The sequence below is a fragment of the Callithrix jacchus genome, chromosome 19, assembly GCF_049354715.1.
Source record: "Callithrix jacchus isolate 240 chromosome 19, calJac240_pri, whole genome shotgun sequence".
Classification (NCBI taxonomy): Eukaryota; Metazoa; Chordata; class Mammalia; order Primates; family Cebidae; genus Callithrix; species Callithrix jacchus.
In genome coordinates this window covers 12,662,647-12,682,320 of record NC_133520.1, presented here as the reverse complement: position 1 = coordinate 12,682,320, position 19,674 = coordinate 12,662,647, and the positions used below count along the sequence as shown (strand labels likewise).

The window sequence follows — 19,674 nt, the reverse complement described above, 5'->3', positions numbered from 1 at the left end:
CTTTGGACTTGGCTACATGACTGACTTTGGCTAATGGTAGGTGGGTAGACAGGAGACAAGCAACGGGCTTGAAATATATTTGTGCCTTGAGACTTGTTTTCTTGTACCTCGGCAATCATCCCGACAAAACCATCTTCTGAGTAGCAGCAGCCTGATCCCCGGAGAGAGATAAGTGGAGCAGGCCTGCGCCATCCAGACCTACAGGGTGAAGCAGAGCCATTCAGTCAAGTCCTGTCTAGCCATGGCAACCACCTCCAAGAAATAAGTGCTGATTTTATAACTCATTGAGATTTTGTGGTTGTTATGCAGCAAAAACTGACTGATAGAAAAATCAGAAGTTAAGTTTCTGCCACAACATAAACCTAAAATATCTGGAAGTAGCCTTGGGACAAAGGTAGTGGGGACAGTCTATGGAGAGCTGAAAGAGACTGTTATCTAAGGCTGGGGGGCAGGCGGGGGTTGAGGAGAAGGCAATTTATATTACATTCTAGCAACCCATTTGTAACAGTTTTGGCTACAGAAACTTGGAAGAAAAAATGTATCTAACACATTTATGGACTTGGGAAAGATGGCTTATAGTCAAAATGATAAAAGCATGAGTTGCTCTAGCTGCCTATAGTAAGATAAATGGATTTATAGTGAGGAGAAAGAGATGTACTCAGAAGTAATCTGGTCAGTTTGCAAGCTAAATTAGAGGGAATATAGATCATTTACTTTGAAAATCCAGGACTATAAACATTGTATAGACATTGTAGAAATGAAAGAGACATGAGGGAATGAGATAGTATTCCTTGATCTAAGCAACAGAATTAATTCACTCTGCATTCCACCTATTCAAAATTTAAAATAAAAAGAGTATTATTCAGTTTCAAGAAACTGCTTTGATTGTAAGGAAGTTCAACAAAGTTTCTAAGTACAAAATCAATATACAAAATGAAATAGCATTTCTGTACAAATCCAAAACAAAAAACAATACACTAACATAAAAAAATAAGGTAAATTACAAAAGCTGCAAATCTGGAAAGTATCTTAGGAATTCGTTGAGGAAAGCACTAGACTTGTGATACAATTAAAAAAATCTCTATTAAAGAAATTAAGAATAAATGGAGAGATATACATTCATTGAATTTGATTCACAAAAAGGTTTTCTCCAAATTAATTGCTACATTAAAAGTTCTAATATTTACAGAAGGATCAGTTTTAGAATTCAAAATAAGATTTTAAATTTTAAGTGGAAGAATAAAATTTCCCAAGTAACTAGCAATTTGAAACATAAGATAAAGCTTGTGTTCTATTTTGTGGCGTGGGAGCAGGATACACTCTATCAGATATTTAGATGAATTATAACATTGATAATAAAATAGTATGGTAATGTGGCAGTAACATATAAATTGTCCAAAGGACAGAATAAAATACATGAAATAGACTTCTTTAAGTATGGTAGTTTGGCATGGTATCAAAGTGACATCATAAATTGGTGGGGAAAATGGTTGGGATATAAATAGAATCCCATACACATTAAAAAGATTCAAATTAGGTTGAAGAAGACCTAAATGTGAAATTAATTATAAAAATAATTGCAAAAAAAATTGAAATAATATATTTTAAACTCTGGAGCCATAGGATGAAATCAATGAATTTGACTTTATTGAAGTTAATAATTTGTAGTCAGCAAAGGCAAAGGTCAATGTTATGAGATGCATGACAGAATAGGGGAAGATATTTGCAAAAACTGAAAGTGAACAGGGATCAATATGTAGAATATACAAAGAACTCCTGCAAAGGAACAAGAAAATGATAGGAAACCCAATATTAAAAAAAAAAAAGGAAAGCTTATAAATACAAAATTCACAGAAAGGAGAAAACTCATAGTAAATACAAAAACAAGAAAAGAAGCTCAGATAAATAGAAATCTGACCAAAAATACACTATTTTAAAAGTAATGAGATTAGAAAAAAATAGGCAGATAAAATGCATTTGCTGCTGAGGGGAAATTAAGCAAATATACTGCTAGTGGAAGTTGAAGCTAATCTAATTTTTTAGGATAATTTCTGTAAAGAAAATATATAAATGGTCAATGACCTAGTAACCCCATGTCTGGACATATATTTCAGAAAAATAATTACATTGATCCATAAGAAAAAGCATCCGAAGATGTTCACTGTAACATCACATATTGCATTAAGCTTTGAAAGCAACCTTATTGCTCATCACAAGAGGAGTAGATAAAATATGATATATGCCTTCAATGGCTTGTGATGTGGCAGATTTCCTCCTAAAACACAGGTAAGTCTTAAACATCTAGTATAGAGTAAAAAATAGAATAAGATAGCTGACACAGCACCATTTCTGTATATTAAAAGTCTTACATAAACTAACATACATTTTTCAAGGACTCACAAGGAAGCGTCGTAGAAATGAAAGAGACAAGAGGGAATGAGATAGTATTCCTTAATCTAAGCAACAGAATTAATTCACTCTGCATTCCCCCTATTCAAAATTTAAAATAAAAAAGTCATCATTCAGTTTCAAGAAACTGTTTAGTGTTTTAAGATATGAGGTTCAGGAGCTAGAAAAGGTACATTCAGATTTAGCTGACTTGTGTATGAATTATTTGGTCCTTGAGCAAGTTATTTAACTTCTCAGAGACTCCTTTTCTTCATCTATAAAATGGAGAGATTAATGACATTTCCCACATAAAGAAATTGGGAATATTAAATTGTATGTTGTATTTAAAGAACTTAACGTAGTGTCCAGCACAAGAGTTAGGCCCATGACTGGTTTCTGACTGAAACTGCATTGTGCAGTATCAAGTACACCCTGATTCTACACTACTTTAATTCCACTCAAGAGAAGTTCCCCAAAGCAGCTTCCTATGCACCTGCATCCCAAGCACCTGCGTTTTCCTCCTGTCCAAAAGACTTTTTCTCCCACCTTGATTATCCTGCAGTCTTATCTAGCCTCGCTTGGTAAAGACTTAAAGAGGAAGAAAGAAATTACATTTTCAACATATTGAACTTTTAAAATAGATACAAATTATTTCCCTAAATTATCAAATTTAATCCTAATAACAATCCTTCAATGGTATATTTATCCCCATTTATCTAAGCAGAATATACTTAAATAGTAATAATACCACACAGCTAGGTAGTGGCAGAGTTGGATTTGAACCTGTACATTACAAACTCAAAGTTTATGCATGTAACCAGTATGGTGTACTGTTACTCTTTATCACAGCACCACCAAATCTTATTAAACCCAGACAAGTAAGTCACGTGTCATAGAATTCCTTGTGTATAAAAACATACTCATGTTAAACATCTGTTTATTTACTAACCAGCCCAGAAATAACTCTGAACTACAAACTTATTTCTGTGGAGAAAGTGACTTTTTCCCCTCTATGTACAGTTAAAAATATAGGCTACAAGTCTTTTGATTTATAAGCACGAACAAATTTGGTACATTATGAATGGCCAATTCATTCTGAGTACAAAAGGAAGACCCAGGCAAAATAAAAGTCTAGTGGAAATAAAGAATATCTGAGAGATTGTTACCAAAATACCTGCAAAATGGTTTTAACGTTAATGTCTAGAATTCTTCATTTGTAATGATATAAAATCTAATGTAGATGACGGAGCAATGGATGCAGCAAACCAACACCAATGGCGCATGTATACCTATGTAACAAACCTACACGACGTTAAAATATAATAAATCCCATATTTTAAGGGAAAAAGTCAACACTTGCATGGCTGTAGACCTCATTTCAGAAAGTGCTCTTATGACTTTAGCTTTCTGTGCTGCTTTTTTAAAACAGCAGACAGTTCTTCACTTCCCAACAAAACTGTGAAATTCGACTGAGCATGGCAGATTGAATTTGAGTGTGAATAGTGTGATTTAATGCTCCTGCTAGTCTGAAATGTTTTCCTATTAGGCCCTTTTAGCAACCCCTCCCAAAAGTTTGTTTGCATTATCTAAAATCCTCTCCCCAAACTTCAGCCCATTGTGAAACATACAGGCCACTATTATTTTTACCATGCTAATCCTTCTTTTATTTTCTCACAGTAAAGTCCATTTCTCGTTTGATTGCATTCAACAAAATTTGTAGTCTAAAGCTTCACTGTTTCAGAATCCTTCATCAGAGGTATGATATAGGGCTTCTGGCAAAATTATCCAAATAATCCCATATACTCAAAGACGTTGTTTTCAATTCTTTTTTTTTTTTTTTTAACTTTAGTCTCTTGTGGGTCGGGGTCTCACACTGTTGCCCAGTCTGGCCTTGAACTCCTGAAGTCAAGTGATTCTCCCACCTCTGCTTCCCAAAGAGCAGGATTACAGGAATGGGCCACTGTGCCCAGCCTGTTTTCAGTTCTTTGAAAAGATAATACTGTTAAATGTATATTATGGTTAAGGAGCATTTTCATTCATCGGCTCTGCCATGTTCACTGTGTTTCTTTTTAAAGTACACACATATACACTTTTGGTTTGTGATAAATCAAAAAATACTTCTTACTTGGAGCAAAGTTTCTCATGTTGGAAATTCTGTGACATGCTATGGCAATATATGACTATATTGATACCTTTTTTAAAAGACTGTACAGTAGATGAAATGGCTAATTATTAATCTGGCTGGCATCTGTAATGAAAAAGGGAGTTCTTGCTTTGAGGCCATAGACTCAGTACATAAATCTCTTGTGTTGCTGCAATCACAATATTCCTGCAGCTATGGTGTCGCTTATTGTAATTTTTCTGCTAATAAACAAATTTGAACTAGCCAGGAATCCTAAAATTTGAGACTAATTGTTTATCTGAAATATACTCCAGAGAAATAGTAATGTAGTTCTGCTTTGAATTTAATTTAAACAGAAAAAGGCAAAACAAATCTCGATGGAGGATATTTGACAATAATAAAATATTTCTCCCAGCGGGTGAGCTGGTAGCAATTGTATTGTGCAACCCAAGCTCACGTTTCAGTAGGTCATTACCATCATAACAAGCCCTTGGACCAACTGGCATGGATATGCAACATTGAGCCCCTGATGGTCACATTATTTCAGACCTTTAACTTCATGAGGAACAAGACAAATACTCCTGGGAAACCAGGATTATATTTTGAAATTCCTTTCTTTTCTTATTTGTTTTATAAGAAGATGCAATACACAATCAATCTACAGTTACTTGTTTCATTTTGTTTTTTACACACTGCCAGGGGGCATGAAAAGCTAGATTTGGAGATTTGAAAGGCCGGGTGCCCAGACTTACACATGTTCTTATCTACTGGTCTATGGTGCTATCCATTCAGTATGTAAACCATTGTGGATAAAACAAAAACCGTAAGCATAGCTCTCTTTTCTTTTACAAGTTAATCACAAATTAAATTTTGTAATCAAAGTGCATCTAAAGTTTTTTGCAGAGGCCAGAGGATAAAATAGTCTATCTCATTTCTACCTCTCACCTAAATCAACAACTTGAAAATAAGATAAGTCCTTCCAAGAAATCGGATTTTTCTTATTTTGTTGCTCTTTTGTTTGTCAATAGGGAAGGACATGTATTTTGGATCCCACCTAAATTAATTCTAATGCACATTAATGAGCCAAATGAACAGGATTTAAAAAGTTGTGAGATATTCTGCAAACAAGTTTTGAGCAGCCATCCATCTCCATCTTTATAAGGAGATATAACCGGAAGAGGTGGCCTGGGAGTCATCAAATAAAATGTATTTTCCATTTGTTTTATGGAGGTCAAAATAATCAAAGTGTGTTTCATTGGTTTTGTAAGAAAAAAAAGTTAAGTATTTTTGTCTTGTTATTTAAAAAAAATCTAAAACCCTAACAAGAATTCAGAGCCAATATTAAAAAGTTTATTATTTTTGGTTTATTTGAGAAAAGCGTAAACATTTAGAGGCAGTGTTTCTCCATTTGTCTTCATGTTGGAATCACTTGGAGATCTTTTCTAAGCATTCCAAAACCCCAGGCCGCATCATGGACCAAGGAAACCACAATCCCTGTGGGTGGGATGTGAGTATTAAGAGTTTTGACACTCCCCAGGTGATTTTAATATGCAGACAAATCTGGGGACCACTGGCTTAAAAATAAATAGTTTGTAAGCAACTGGTGAAAACAGAAGTGACCCCTTAAAACAAACATATAATGCATTTGTCCGAGGTACTTGTTTATATATCCAGATACAGCATGCCGAAATGTCAAAATCCTACTTCGTTTTCTTTTACACCTGAGGCAGCCATGATACCGGAAAAGTTGTCCTGTAATAATTCTAAATTATAAGAACAGCAAGATAATTCTAATAGGAATTCTTAGAGAGAGAGAGAGAGGAGAGTGTCTAACATATTTTACAATGAGGACCTCACTGGAAGATTAAGACACGATTTTTCCTTTTAGGTTTGTATCTTGTATTGTTTCAGTCCCAGCCAAGCACTTAAAACATATCAAAAGTAAAACATGTCAGATTTTAGGTTGAACTGTTGCCACTCAAAAGACATTAAAATATAAAAAACACAATACTGAGCTATCTTGGTAGCTAGTGCATCTCAGTGATTTAGGTAATCTTGTGCCCCTAAAACCAATTCAGTTTAGTGACCTTTGTGTCATCAGCTTGCTTCTCCAGAGAACCAACCACCTCTGAAAGGTGAGAAATGCGGTGGGCAAACACAATGACAAAACACCCTCTAGATAGGCAGAGAAGCCAAGAAAGCACATATTAGCACTTCTGTGATGGCTCCAGGAGGGTCCAGTGGAAGCTACAACTTGACCCTGCGCAGCAAGGGCTGTAACCTCTCTGAGTGTAAAAGGCAAGAGGAGGCCATTTGCTGTCAGCAGTGCTGTTTAACCCTCTTGAATTCGAAGACAGCTCCTGCTCCTAATTCACACGGATCTCTAAGCTCTGCTTGTTGACTTCCCGTTAAGGAAATCTGGTCAGCAACTCCACTGCTGCTCCACACAGCCTGCAGCTTGCCGAAGAGCTTGGAGCAAGCGCATGATTTAATTGTTGATAGAGGGAAATAATGGGTATCTCTAGCAGGTTTTAATAAGATCTTAAAATAGGGGGAGAGTTTTCTGTTATGACATTGACATAGAGGTGATGATTTTGAGTAATGCAGAATGATGTGGAGATGCTTTAAGATTAAATAAGAGCTATATAAAGGCTTGTCAGAATGAATTCTAATGTGCCATGAGACACTTTGCATACTCTTAAATATGCAAAATGTCTCTCGGCACCCTAGAATTCATTCTGACAAGCCTTTATATAGCACTTATTTAAACTCCGACTTTATTTTTAGGAAACAGGTACTCGGCGATACTCTTTGAATGAAAGCAACAAAGGGCAGTGTTTATTGATTTGGTCCCTTGGGGGGGGAAAAAAAGAAACACAATACAAAAGAGCAGTCAAAAGTGGAAGCTTCTTTAATATTGCTCTACCGTCATCCTGAAAGGCATAATAATTTGAGTTACACATCTGAACTGATTGGAGTTACAGAATCATATCTCCTTTTTGCATTTAACAATATATACAATATAAAATAAATACATTTACACAAATGGACATTTGCTGGAGCACACAGTATGGTACACATCACAAAAATATACAATTGATTGCTTTACAGATGTGAAGCCCATCTACAGCTATAGACATGGTTTTATTATTATTATTTTTACTACTGGCTATAATGCAACTCCTGGATTATTATAAGCAGTTTAAATTTTTTGTCCTTTTACGATCTTTGCACATAAGACTGCCATAAAATGTTTTCCTAGGCAGGTAAACAGAGACGCTTAAATAATTAAAATACAATCACCAACACCCATTTTCTCTTCTATAAGAAAAATAGCAGTTTTAAATTTTTTATATCTTTTATGTTATCATTTAAATGCAAAATAGTGGAATAAATACAACAATCTGATCTGATTGAAACACAAGTGTAACTACAAGGAGTCACACAATCATATTGCTTTAAATAAGAACGAACCTAAAAGAAGCAAAATTAAAATTAAAATCATATGGCTAAAACATACACCTTTATAACTTTCCAAAACGTCACATTAAGTAAATGGTCTTGCTTAAAACTTGAAAAGACTTCTCTCTAGTGAGGTTTAAGATGAGCATTTACCCTAAAGCCCGTGCAGTTCTTTTAAATCTACGTTTTAGTTTTATTTCCTATTTGTGAGATACTTAGTCTTTTGCAATGCTGAGAGTTACTTAAACTGAAAACTTTAAAAATTGTATCTCGTTGTTTGAACACATCTCCATCTCCTGTTTTCAGTTGGTTGGCTCTGAAGTCTGAAGCCCAAGTACTTTAATGTGATACAGTGAAAATAATGTATATATTGTATATATTTCATTTATATATAGTGTAGTTGAATAGTAGCAACTTAAACCCTGCACAAACTTTCTGGAAAATAATCTTTTTAAACACTTACATATATAAATAATCTTATAGAATCAGCACCTTTTTTCCCAGGAGTTGTATTTTCTGTTGTTATTTTTAAAGGGATGTGCCAATTTCTGAACTCCTATCACAGCTATAAATTTCAAGTTATTGACCATCTGAATGAATTGCTAATGATGATTTATCTAGAATCACACTACAGTCACTTCTCTACTGAGAAACCACAATCTACAATATAGTCCCATATAGCTAATGATAGATACACAGTATTCCTAGCACTGGGTTGATGTTTCATCAACCCAAGGTATTTTGTTTAAAGCACACAAAGTAGCAATAGTTTTGGAAACGAATCTGCACCAAAAAGTTTTGCAACAACACAGAGCGAGTTAATAACAACATCTGAGAGATGATTGAGTGAAAGCCATATATACAGCATTTAAAAATTAGACTTATCTATATTCTCGAAATATTCAAAGTTTATTTCTAAGCTATACATTGGTATTCTATAATAAACCATTAGAGAAATTATTCCTTGTTTTGAAAATATTATGATTTTGATGTGTATCTGTTCATAATGAATACTTGTTTGGAGTTTCAATCTCTTAATTATTATTAGGAAGAACCTTATTACTGGTAAGGAATAGAATATACTACTGTAGTCTCCTGAGGAATTGTACATCCAATATTGTCTCTAATTCTACCCTGTGTCTAAAAGCACACACCACAAGAATCCAAACACCACAAGAACAAGACAACAGTCTTTGAATGCAACATAAAATTCAGAAAAGCACAGCAAACATGAAACATTGAAAAGCTGAACTACATTTCTTTTGTTTGTTAGGATTACAATTTTAATTACATCTGTGTACATAGAATAAGACTGTTCACATAGTACAGGGAGCAGCTACTAACACTGGTCCATTGGTATAGCATTTGATGGAGGTTACTGTTTATTGGTTATTCAGCGACTGTAGATTTCGGGGCATCTAATTGATTTCTTCATTAGATTACACCTCCTAACAGTCTGGAACCTGACTGACTTTCATGCTGTGACAATACTGGTTGAAAAGCACATATATTGGCTTAGCTCTTGGTAAAAACTGCAGATTAATTTAAACAAACATTCCTAAATGAATAAACTTATATGGATTAGATTTTAGAATTTGGTCAGGCGTTTGCTGTCTTTGACGATTTTTTTTTTTTTTTAATTCTGGCATTTGCCTTATTGCCTCTTAAATAAATACTGGCTCACAGCTCCTTCTGAGACAAGGTCTGTAACTTTGCAAACAGGCAGTATCTGATTCCTAACCACCGTGGCAGCTAGAAATCATATGGCAACTGTACCTCCCAAGTAGAGAGGTGCACTCCTGATAATTCTACGGATCTATATCCCATGTGCAGTGCTTATATATGTGACTACTCAGAGTCACTGTAGGTGTAATCTAATCCTTTGTGTCAGTGAATATTTAGGTAAACTGGAGCTCCTGTTAAGAAATTGATGTTTGGGACCAGACTGGCACACAACATAAATTGCATCCGTGATAATATGCACCTTCCCTTCAACTATTGCTTGAGTAAGTTAAATTCCCATATTAATAAATGGCTGAAAAGTGGTAAAGCTGGTACAAAAAAATCTCCATTTGTAAGAAGAAACAAAACATTTTTAAAAATCTTCCTTCAGGATTCATTTGTCCTTCATTATTGTTCATATTTGTTCAAAGCCAGCACAAAATTGCAGTATTCTTATTTCTCTTTAGTATTGCATGAATGAATAAAGCTTAAACTATTCCCTGAAAAAGTTACATAGTAGCTAAACTAACAAATACCTGGAAGACTTGAAAAAACAATTAAGGAATCAAATGGCTGTAACTGATCTAGATGGAAAAGCAATGATAAGAAGCAGCCGATGCAACGTTGCTTAAGTTGTCTAATTAGAGGCTGCTCCCATGAAATCTAATACTGCACTCAGTCAATTCGTGTATGTTGCACTGTACTTTTAGGTACGTTGGTTCTCTTTCTTTGATTCCTTAGTCATTGGGGACGGTATGGTTCACAATAAGTACACTGGCATCCATATTATGGATCTCCATCCTTTGGCAGGGCTGGCTTCCATCTCTCTTCAGTTAAGAGACCTCTTTTAAAAGTTCAGCAGCAGAAGGAAGAAAAAGAATAGAAAGAAGGTCAGGAAGAAAGGAAAAGAAAGGGGAAAGGAAAGGGAAGGAGGGAATTTTTTTTTTAAACAACTAAAACTATTTAAAATTTAGAACAAAGAGGGAGGATGAGGAAAGAGAGGGAAGAGAGTAGGCAAAGAAAAGAAAGAAGGCAGACAGGTGGATGAAAGGAAAATAAGGGAGATGGGAACTAGGAATGAAAGAACCCAAGAAATAATGGAGGGGGAAAGAAGAAAGAGAAAGAACAAAGAGGAAGTGAAATGTGGGAAGAAAGAAAAGATGATAGAGGAAAGTAGAAAGAAACTCATCAGGAAGCTACGGAGGAATCTGAAAGCTGCTTCATAGTCTTGCTGCTAAATTATCAGTGCAGTCTGTTGATTTTTGATGTTGTTAACTAAACTCTAAGTTTCTTCGACATCACTCTTGGGTTTATTTTCCCTTTTTCAACGTGCAGGATGGGAAGGCCCAGGGAGCTTTTAGTCAGACCTTGGCCTCCAGCATTTCCAAAAAAAGTTTGTGCATGGGGACTTTGCCTTCTAGTTTGATGTTGTAGAAATGCTGCACGGCCTTGGTAGAGGTCTGCCTCAGGAGCGGCAGTGTCATCAGCATCTTGCCAGCTCGACGAGGGTCTTCCATGTGCTGGCCAGCTTCATAATCCTGTAGCGCCTCATGTAAGACATCCTGAAGCTTTTGAACGGCTTCAACATCTTCTATGTGCATGGAGTCTGCGCAATGAAGCAAAAGATATAAGTCATCACATTAATAACAAACCCATATAGTCTAGAGTTACAAAATTAGTTATTTTTGAACTTCTAAGTTTGAAACTGATCTGTTCAGAGTCTCACATTTCTACAACCTATTTCTACATTTCCTTACATAATTTCAAATACTAACGTGGAAGATGGGAATTATTAGAAAAGATCAATTATTTAAAATGTGTATTTTTCCTCTTCAGGCTGAGCAAGAGAAGGCTTTCTTCTAACATATTATAATCTTGACTATTTTATTCATTGCCTCATCCAGGTATATATTCATTCACTCAACAAACAACCATGGAAGGCCATCTATTAAAAGTATTATCCTTAGTGCTGTGTAGGGGAAGGTTGTTTAAAATTATGATATTGCTTGCAAAAAGCCAATATTTCCCAAAAAGGAGGAAAAAAGTTGATGACTAAGATCCTAAGAACTCCATGTGAATGCATGGAATCTAGCACTATACAGAAATCACAATAAATTATTTATCCTTTTAAGATATTTAATGTTCTAGTATCAGTTCATTAAAGCATCCTGACATAGTCTTCTTCCCTGATTAAAAACAAATGGTATCTTCAGATCACTGAGTTCTGAAATATTTTTCACATTTGTAAAGGTGAACTTTACCCTTAAATGACAAATTTGAAAATCTAATTCAATCAAGCAAAGAAAGGGTTAACAAGGTTGCCACAATTATTCTTGTGAGAAATGTGAGATGTGGGGAAAAAAATAAAAGTTACAGCTCCAGCTCTAAAGCAGACACTTAATTATATACAAGTTTGAATCATTTAGCACGTTTTATTGATTCTGATGACAGTTTATCTGTTAATTACACATAATGGAGTCTTTGGGGGATTCTTCATGTTTAATAATTCTAGTTCTCTGAGAATGCTGAGCTCTAAGATATATGTAGTTAGCCTAATCTTTCATATAATTCAAACATAGATCACATGAACAAAAAGAGGGAATGTAATTTAAAATCAAGTGGCTAAACATATAATAAGAAATATGGCAAAGTAATTAAAAGAGAGATGGATATAACTAGGAACAGATCTTAAAGATGTATTTGTATTTTATTCAATGTTCTTTTTTTTCCTTTACATTGGCATTTGAGTCATTAGTGGTCACATCGTTGGTGAACTGACCACTATTCACAATAGGTAGTTTAATGACAACTCCGTAAAAATTTTTTGAATAATCTGGAATAAAGTTGCTTATTGCTCAACACTCAATTTCTGCCTGGCAGAGCAAAAAGGAAGGAATTCTTCCAAGTGGGAAATAGTGTTGATAGTAGTGCCCTGGAGCAAGACTCAGGTCACTCCCCAACATACGCTTGGCCTTTCCCTGGGGATTGTTTCTACCCAGCTTCTCTCCAGTCTGGTTCCTCTCAGCATGGCAATCTCATCCACCTCCTATAGTGCTCTTAGAAACAAACAAACATAATTTCTAAAGTTGTCTAAGAGTTGGTGAAGTTAGGGACAGAAAACACAGTCATAGAGATGATGGCAACATGCTCTGATATTCTTTCTCTCTAGTTTTGCACTTTATTGCTACCTGAAGGAAAAATGGGGGGCATGGGGAATCACTATGGCGAGTCTTTAGGTAGACAAAAGACTGCAATAAGGACCTTGTGCATGAGGGAGCAGAGATGAGTTGGACTTTCCCAACTTATCCGGAGTCTAATGATTAGCTCTCTACAGGAAAACAGGAATAGATGGAAGGAGAAAATGGGAATTACACACTGCAGTGAAAAGTCAACCTTGAAATACCTATTTTCCAACTAGACTAAAACACACCAGAATAAAAATAATACATTTACCAGTTATTTAGCACCTATTTCCGGTGAACATGGCCTCATTTTACCTCCCCAAACCCTAGAAGACAGGTGGCACTGGTAATACATGTCAGTCTCAGGTTTAAATTCAGGATTCTTCAAATCAATCATGCTGCTGGAATACAGAACACTAAACATGCATTCCCTTAAAAAATGAGATGGACTGTTCTCTAAACACATCCCATTCAAACTCCCATCTTCATCAGCCATCTTTATAACATTCCTAATGAAGACATTGCCAGGCGTATATTAAGTACGTAGATTCTCCTTGACAACAGGCAAAACTAATTATTGTCTTTTTAAAATTTTCCTAAATATGTCTCCAAATTCTATCCTGTGGTCCTGTTCTAGTAGGAACAATACGGGATAAACTTCTTTTTCCTACATGGCATATCTTTAAATGCTTGAAGTCAGCTACACAGTTACCTACCCCTAGTCTTGCCTTTCCCACTACTCTTGCCCGGCAGGAGATATATTATAGGATGTCAGGGGAAATGAGGCGAGAACAAATAGCAGAGAGATATGCTCACAAACAGCAATTAAGACTTCAAACTATTCTTTAAAGGCTGTGATTTAGCATGAGAGATTTAAAAATGATTTAATCAAATTACTATGATAATTTAACTTCCCATTTGCAGAAAAGATTCTAACTCATTTTAGCTTTACCCATTCTCAGATCTGCTAATACTTTAAATGCAAACTCACTAAATCTGAACTATTTAATTAGACAATGATTCAGCTGGCAGACTGCTGAAGAAAATATTAATCTCCATTAGGGATCCTAGTTCAAGTTCTGGATCTGTGGTTTTAATCTCTGTTTTGTTCTTTTGGTTAAATTTACATGTTGATGCCAGGCTCAATAGAACTGGTATTAATGTATGTAATTATTTAGTTTTCATAGTTCGTGCTAGTTTCTTTTAAACTAGGCTTTAAAGGAAATAGTCCTAGTGTTTGTGCTAATGGGAACCAGCTAAACTTAATAGCAATCATGAGTTTATGAACTAACTAGACAGGAAACACTGGGTGAGGTCTTAAAAAACTTGGTTACTGGCCCCAAGTCTAGTAAGTCAGAGACCAGAACTAGGATATCAGCATTGCGAAAAATCTAGGTAGTTCTACTGCCAAGCCAGGATTGAGAACTACTGCATTAGACAGTAAGACAAACAAATACTATTCTGAAAGAATCAAGATTTCAAAAGATAACCAGAGTGTCTATGACTGAATTTAAACCTGAGACTGACATGTTACCAGTGCCACCTGTCTTCCAGGGTTTGGGGAGGTAAAATGAGGCCACGTTCACCTGAAATAGGTGCTTAATAAGTGACATATGTATTTTTTATTCTGATTACATAGAGGCAACACATATAATGGCCTCTATATTAAGTCTCAACACCTAATAATAAAATAGAACCTTATCATAACATCCAATATTTTACTCTGTGAAAGGGATCCTAAAGAAATGTGTCTAGTTCAGATCATCTGCTTTGGAAAGATAGCTAAATATCATCGTCCTTACCGCTGCAAATTTAGTAAGACTTAGAGCCACTGAAAAAGAAAAGTTTATTTTTATATCCTCCTGAGAATAAAATACTGCCCTTCTCTATGATAAAAAATATTAATCCCTGGGGGCACAGGCGTAACTACTCCAAAATACCTAAGTCCCACTTGGGAACTTTCTTCAGGCCTTTTAGACCATTCTTGGCAATACTTTCTCAATGGTGCCAAATCTCATTTTGAGTATGGAATTGAATATTAGATACAGACACAGTATATTCAGACCCAAGCCTAGTATATAACATAAACCGTCAGTGTAAACTTTTCTGCGAAACACAGGACTCGATTTTGTTTGTAAACTGCCTACATAAAGATGGGTAGTAAGGGAAGGATGAATGGGACCCTCTCCAATCACTGAATGAATGAAACAGAATGTGATGCAAAGAATAGAGAATTGGGAAAAGGTCTATTTCTATGAAAGAATTTGTTTCTTTGAATTTCCATATGCAATATACATGGCACCTAACAGTGATTCTTCAGGTAGCAGTTGGCTGGGTACTAAGGAAGACTGGTTGACTGCCACTGCAAATTGACTCTAAATTAACATAGATAGAATTTTTTTTATTATACTTCAAGGTCTGGGATACATGTGCAGAATGTGCAGGTTTGTTACATAGGCATACATGTGCCATGGTGGTTTGCTTCACCCATCAAACTACCATCTGTATTAGGTATTTCTCCTAATGCTATCCCTCCCCTAGGATCCCTCAGCCCCCTACAGGCCCCAGTGTGTGAATTTTATTAACCTCTCCAAATGTTCGCATTAAAAAAACAGAGCAACTAGATGGCAAAACTAAAAACTCAGGGACATCTACAGAAAAACTAGGTGACAAGGTATTCCCAAAATATACATACATTCACTCACACACACACACGTACATGCACACGCACAGTGCCACAATGATGTCTATGTGTCTGCATCCCCAGCTCTGTACTTATGTAGACAGATGATGTTGGCCTGGGAAGAAGGGCCAACCCTGGAAGGTACTTCAAGTGCCCACGCTGTAATCTGATTCTAGGCTTCAGTCAGTAAATATTTAAAATGAACATGGAACATTCTGTCACACCAAATAGAAAGGATATTATCTAAAACTACTAGGTTATTAAAGATTTCAGAAGCCAACCCAAAGAGGTTCCCACTGACAAAAATGGGGCAATTTGAGCTTCCAAAAGGATTATAGTTGCAATTGATTGAAATCCATTAAACATGTTTGAATACATGTGTTTATAATAGTTTTTTTTAAATAGGACACCAATTATTCACTGAGAAAGCTAGTAAATAAAGAGAAATAATGAAGCATTTATGCTACTTTTCCTAAGCAAATTGTATCACTGATAGCCAAATAAGAGATAAGAGAGAGCATTATGTTATACATATCCCACCTGCTGAATGAAAAGAGGAAAAAAAGACCAAATTACAAATCACTATTTTTCGACCCCCAGTGATTGATTAATTTAGGTAATGAATGCCAACAGTTGCTAACATCACAAAAAGAGACACGGCCAAACAAGATGGATCTCGTGGTGAACAGCACATCACTTACAGGTGCCATAGGCCTGGAACCTGAGTCTGATTAAGTCTGCGGATCCAGTGGCCATTTTGCACAAAATGCAAAGGGCAGAAAAAACATGATGAACTTCTCCAAGACTATACAGTCTTCAAAATCCAGACAGTGGGAAAACCCTGTAGGTCAAATGCCCTGGCATCTTCAACTAATAAATTGTAAGAAAAATAAAATGAAGGAGGAACTTTGGAGTATAGACTTAAAAATGCATCCATCATTTTTTGAGTAAATGAGCAAGACTAAAGTGTAGTAACTAAGTATACACATTTATTTAAAAACCTATAGTAAAAGGAAGTGATCACTATAAAACTCAGGATAAGGTAGTGATTACTTTTGTGGGAAGGGAAGGGAAGGAGCTGAGATAGGAACAAGACACCTGAAGGGCTTTCTGGGGTTACATTGCAAGTTTTATTCTTGATCTTGCCTGTAGTAGGCTGAAAAATGGCCATGAAGATGATACTCAGGTCCTAATCTCTAGTATCTGTGAATGTCACCTGCTATGGCAAAATGAACTTTGTAGATGTGATTAAGTTAAGGATCTTGGTAAGGGAGATTATCCTAGATTATTCAGGTGGGCCCTCAGTGAAAAAAAAAAGTGTCTTTGGAAGCCAAGGAAGAAGGCGGCAATGTCACCACTGAGGTAAAATGCTACACTCCTGACTTTAAAGATGGAGGAAGGTGCCCTGAGCCAAGGACTTCCGCCCTTGGAGCCGGAAAAGGCCTGGAAACAGATGTTTCCCAAGAGTCACCACAGGGAGTGAAACCCCTCCATACATTGTATTCTGAAAGTGAAACTGATTGACTCCTGACATCCAGAACTGTAGGAATAAATATGTGTCATTTAAAGCCATCAAAGTATGGTCATTTGTTAATGCAGCATAAGAAACTCATACACTCATTAAGGTCTATACTTTTGTGTAATTTTTTTTGTGTTTTCTTTTGCATTAAAATGGTGAGATAGATAAAAAGAAATTTCTGATGGAATGGTCTCTTCTAGAAAGTAACGAATCAAGCAGAATTCTGTGGAGGCTGTAGAAACAGGTAGCAGAAATACCAAGGAAGCTTTTCAGACATTGAGTAGGGAGCTGAATTAAAAAAAAGTCTAGGTTTGTTCCAACCCAGAAATCTGATGATTTTAATATTGAAAATAGTAATAATAATTCTGATTTTTCTGCTTCACCATGGTGACAATAATAGAACTTTCAGTCTCACAGCTCTCCATTAAGATATCTTTAGTTTTTTTAGAAGGCCTGTTTTCCTCCTTTCCTGCTGTGGCTGTAAAGCTAGCTTTCTTTAACATTTACATCAGCCACACAGATCACTCTGACTGTATTTATACAAAATGCTGAACCACAGAAAACCTCCATGGTCGTGGTTGTAGTTTCTTTCCTTCAGGCTTTCCTTACAAATCCCAAATTACTGTTAATTGTGTTATGTTTACTTTGCAAAATGGGATTTACCCAATAGGTCTTTTCTATTTTCCTATAATTCCTCAAAGCGCCCCCCACCACCACTTTCTCTCTCCCTCTCTGCCACACCCCCACCCCACCCAAATCTTTTCTCTCTTTCCAAACACTTTTCCAGGGGCTTTCTAACTCATTTTGCTAAAAGTCATAAAGACAATTACAGTGTATTGGGTAAGTGAATGTTGATATCCATTTGGGTGGTGAATAGTTCAACATTCTACAACATCATAGATGATCTGCACCGTGCTAATGACCTTTTGTAACAGAGAACTCATTATATTGAAACATATAGATGAAAATAATGTTATGCTATAATCATTCCCTGGAAATAAGCAACTGCAGAGTATTTTATGTGCTTATTGCCCAGGTAATAAACACATATTACCCAGGTAAATATTGGCAGGCTAAAGCTATTTGCAGCAAATATTTCCTATACCATGCCAAGACGGAGCGACCATTGAACATGAAACATTTAAGAGCCAGCTTTTATTTATTTTTACCTAAAAATTACAATACTGTAATATGTTTAAAATTTAATGGTTGTATTACATTTTTTAAAGCTCACTTCCAAAATATATTATTTTAAATAAAATAACCCAATGAAGGCAAACGAGTAAAAATCAAAGTAAAGTAAAGTAGGAGATGGAAGGTTGTAATTTTGATTTCTTATTTACCTAATACTATTACTTATGGTTTGTTCTGGGTAAAAATTAGGAGCAAAGTTCTACCTGCCACACAAAGCTTGCATATATTCATTTCTCATAGAATGTTACAATTTGTTGGTAAACATTTCATGTCCAATTCTGTTGTCACTTTTCTGGGTAGTTTTATAGTTCTCTAATGCCAAGAAGATGGGAAGATAAAGGAAGTGGGCAGGAAATTCTCAATCAAATTGAAAATACTAATTTAGGCTCCCAGATATGAAATTGTAATGGGTAAAATCTTCTGCATTAATCCTTTTAAAAACATGTATATAATTATTTGTGAAATAGAAATAGCTTATTGATAGCAAAGGACAGAAGGTCCCACCTTCTGCCTCATAATAGCCATGCATGATTATCAGCTTTCTTCACATACCTGTAAATATATACTGGACATGTTTACTGTACAGGTATGTTGTGGAATCAAATAAGAGAGTCCCTAGAAGGAGCTTTAAAAAGAAAATGTCTACAGAAAGATTCTGAAAAAGGATACTCCTTTGACTAGCAGCTAAAACTATCTCCAGAATACCAAATCAACAAATTGTTGAAATTTTGTAAAATTGGCTAAGGCCCAGTTTTACTTTACATACACATACACACAACACACACATATGCATTTATATATACATGTATCAAACCAAACTGGCCACCTTTACTTAACGTAATCTAAAATGTTTAGGCGATTTAAGGGATATTAGACATTATTTAATTCACCTGCCTTATTTTGCAGATGAGAAAACAGTTACATATTTAGGCCACGTACTCCGAAAGGAGGTAAAATTTGGAATTAGTAGAAAACATTCCTCTTTTTAGGCACAATGCGTATATATGCATAAATGTGTGTATACATATGTATATATGTGTGTAAATGTGTGTTTACATATGTATATATGTGTGTATACACGTGTGTATATGTATGCATGTGTGTATATATGTCCTAAACAGATGATATTACTATTTCATTGGGTGATTGTTACAAAAACAATATCTAAAAAGGCTTCCCTAATAGTGATGATAAAAAACACACTAAGCCAAACCTATATTGAGGGTCCAAATATCCTAATTAAATATGCTGCCCATTCCAGTATCCTCCAGCATCATAAACTTTCTATACCTTGGAATTAATTATACAACTCTGCATACATAACCATCTGTCCTTAAGAACAGAACGCCGTCATGAGGTTGTTATTATTTATGGTTTTAAATTGACAACTAAATCATTACTT

The 19,674-nt window shown here is 35.5% G+C and overlaps 1 protein-coding gene across 29 annotated transcripts in view; it reads right to left on the bottom strand.

Moving 5' to 3' along the window:
* Positions 1–7,399: 7,399 nt before the first annotated feature.
* ESRRG (estrogen related receptor gamma) overlaps positions 7,400–19,674 on the bottom strand; it is a 656,445-nt gene continuing 644,170 nt past the window's right edge. For all 29 annotated transcript variants that reach the window (XM_035280541.3, XM_078356579.1, XM_054248101.2 and 26 more), the window contains one exon: positions 7,400–11,300. In XM_035280541.3, the coding sequence (XP_035136432.1) occupies positions 11,056–11,300 (245 nt within the window). In that variant the 3' untranslated portion in view covers positions 7,400–11,055. The remainder of the gene's footprint in view (positions 11,301–19,674) is intronic.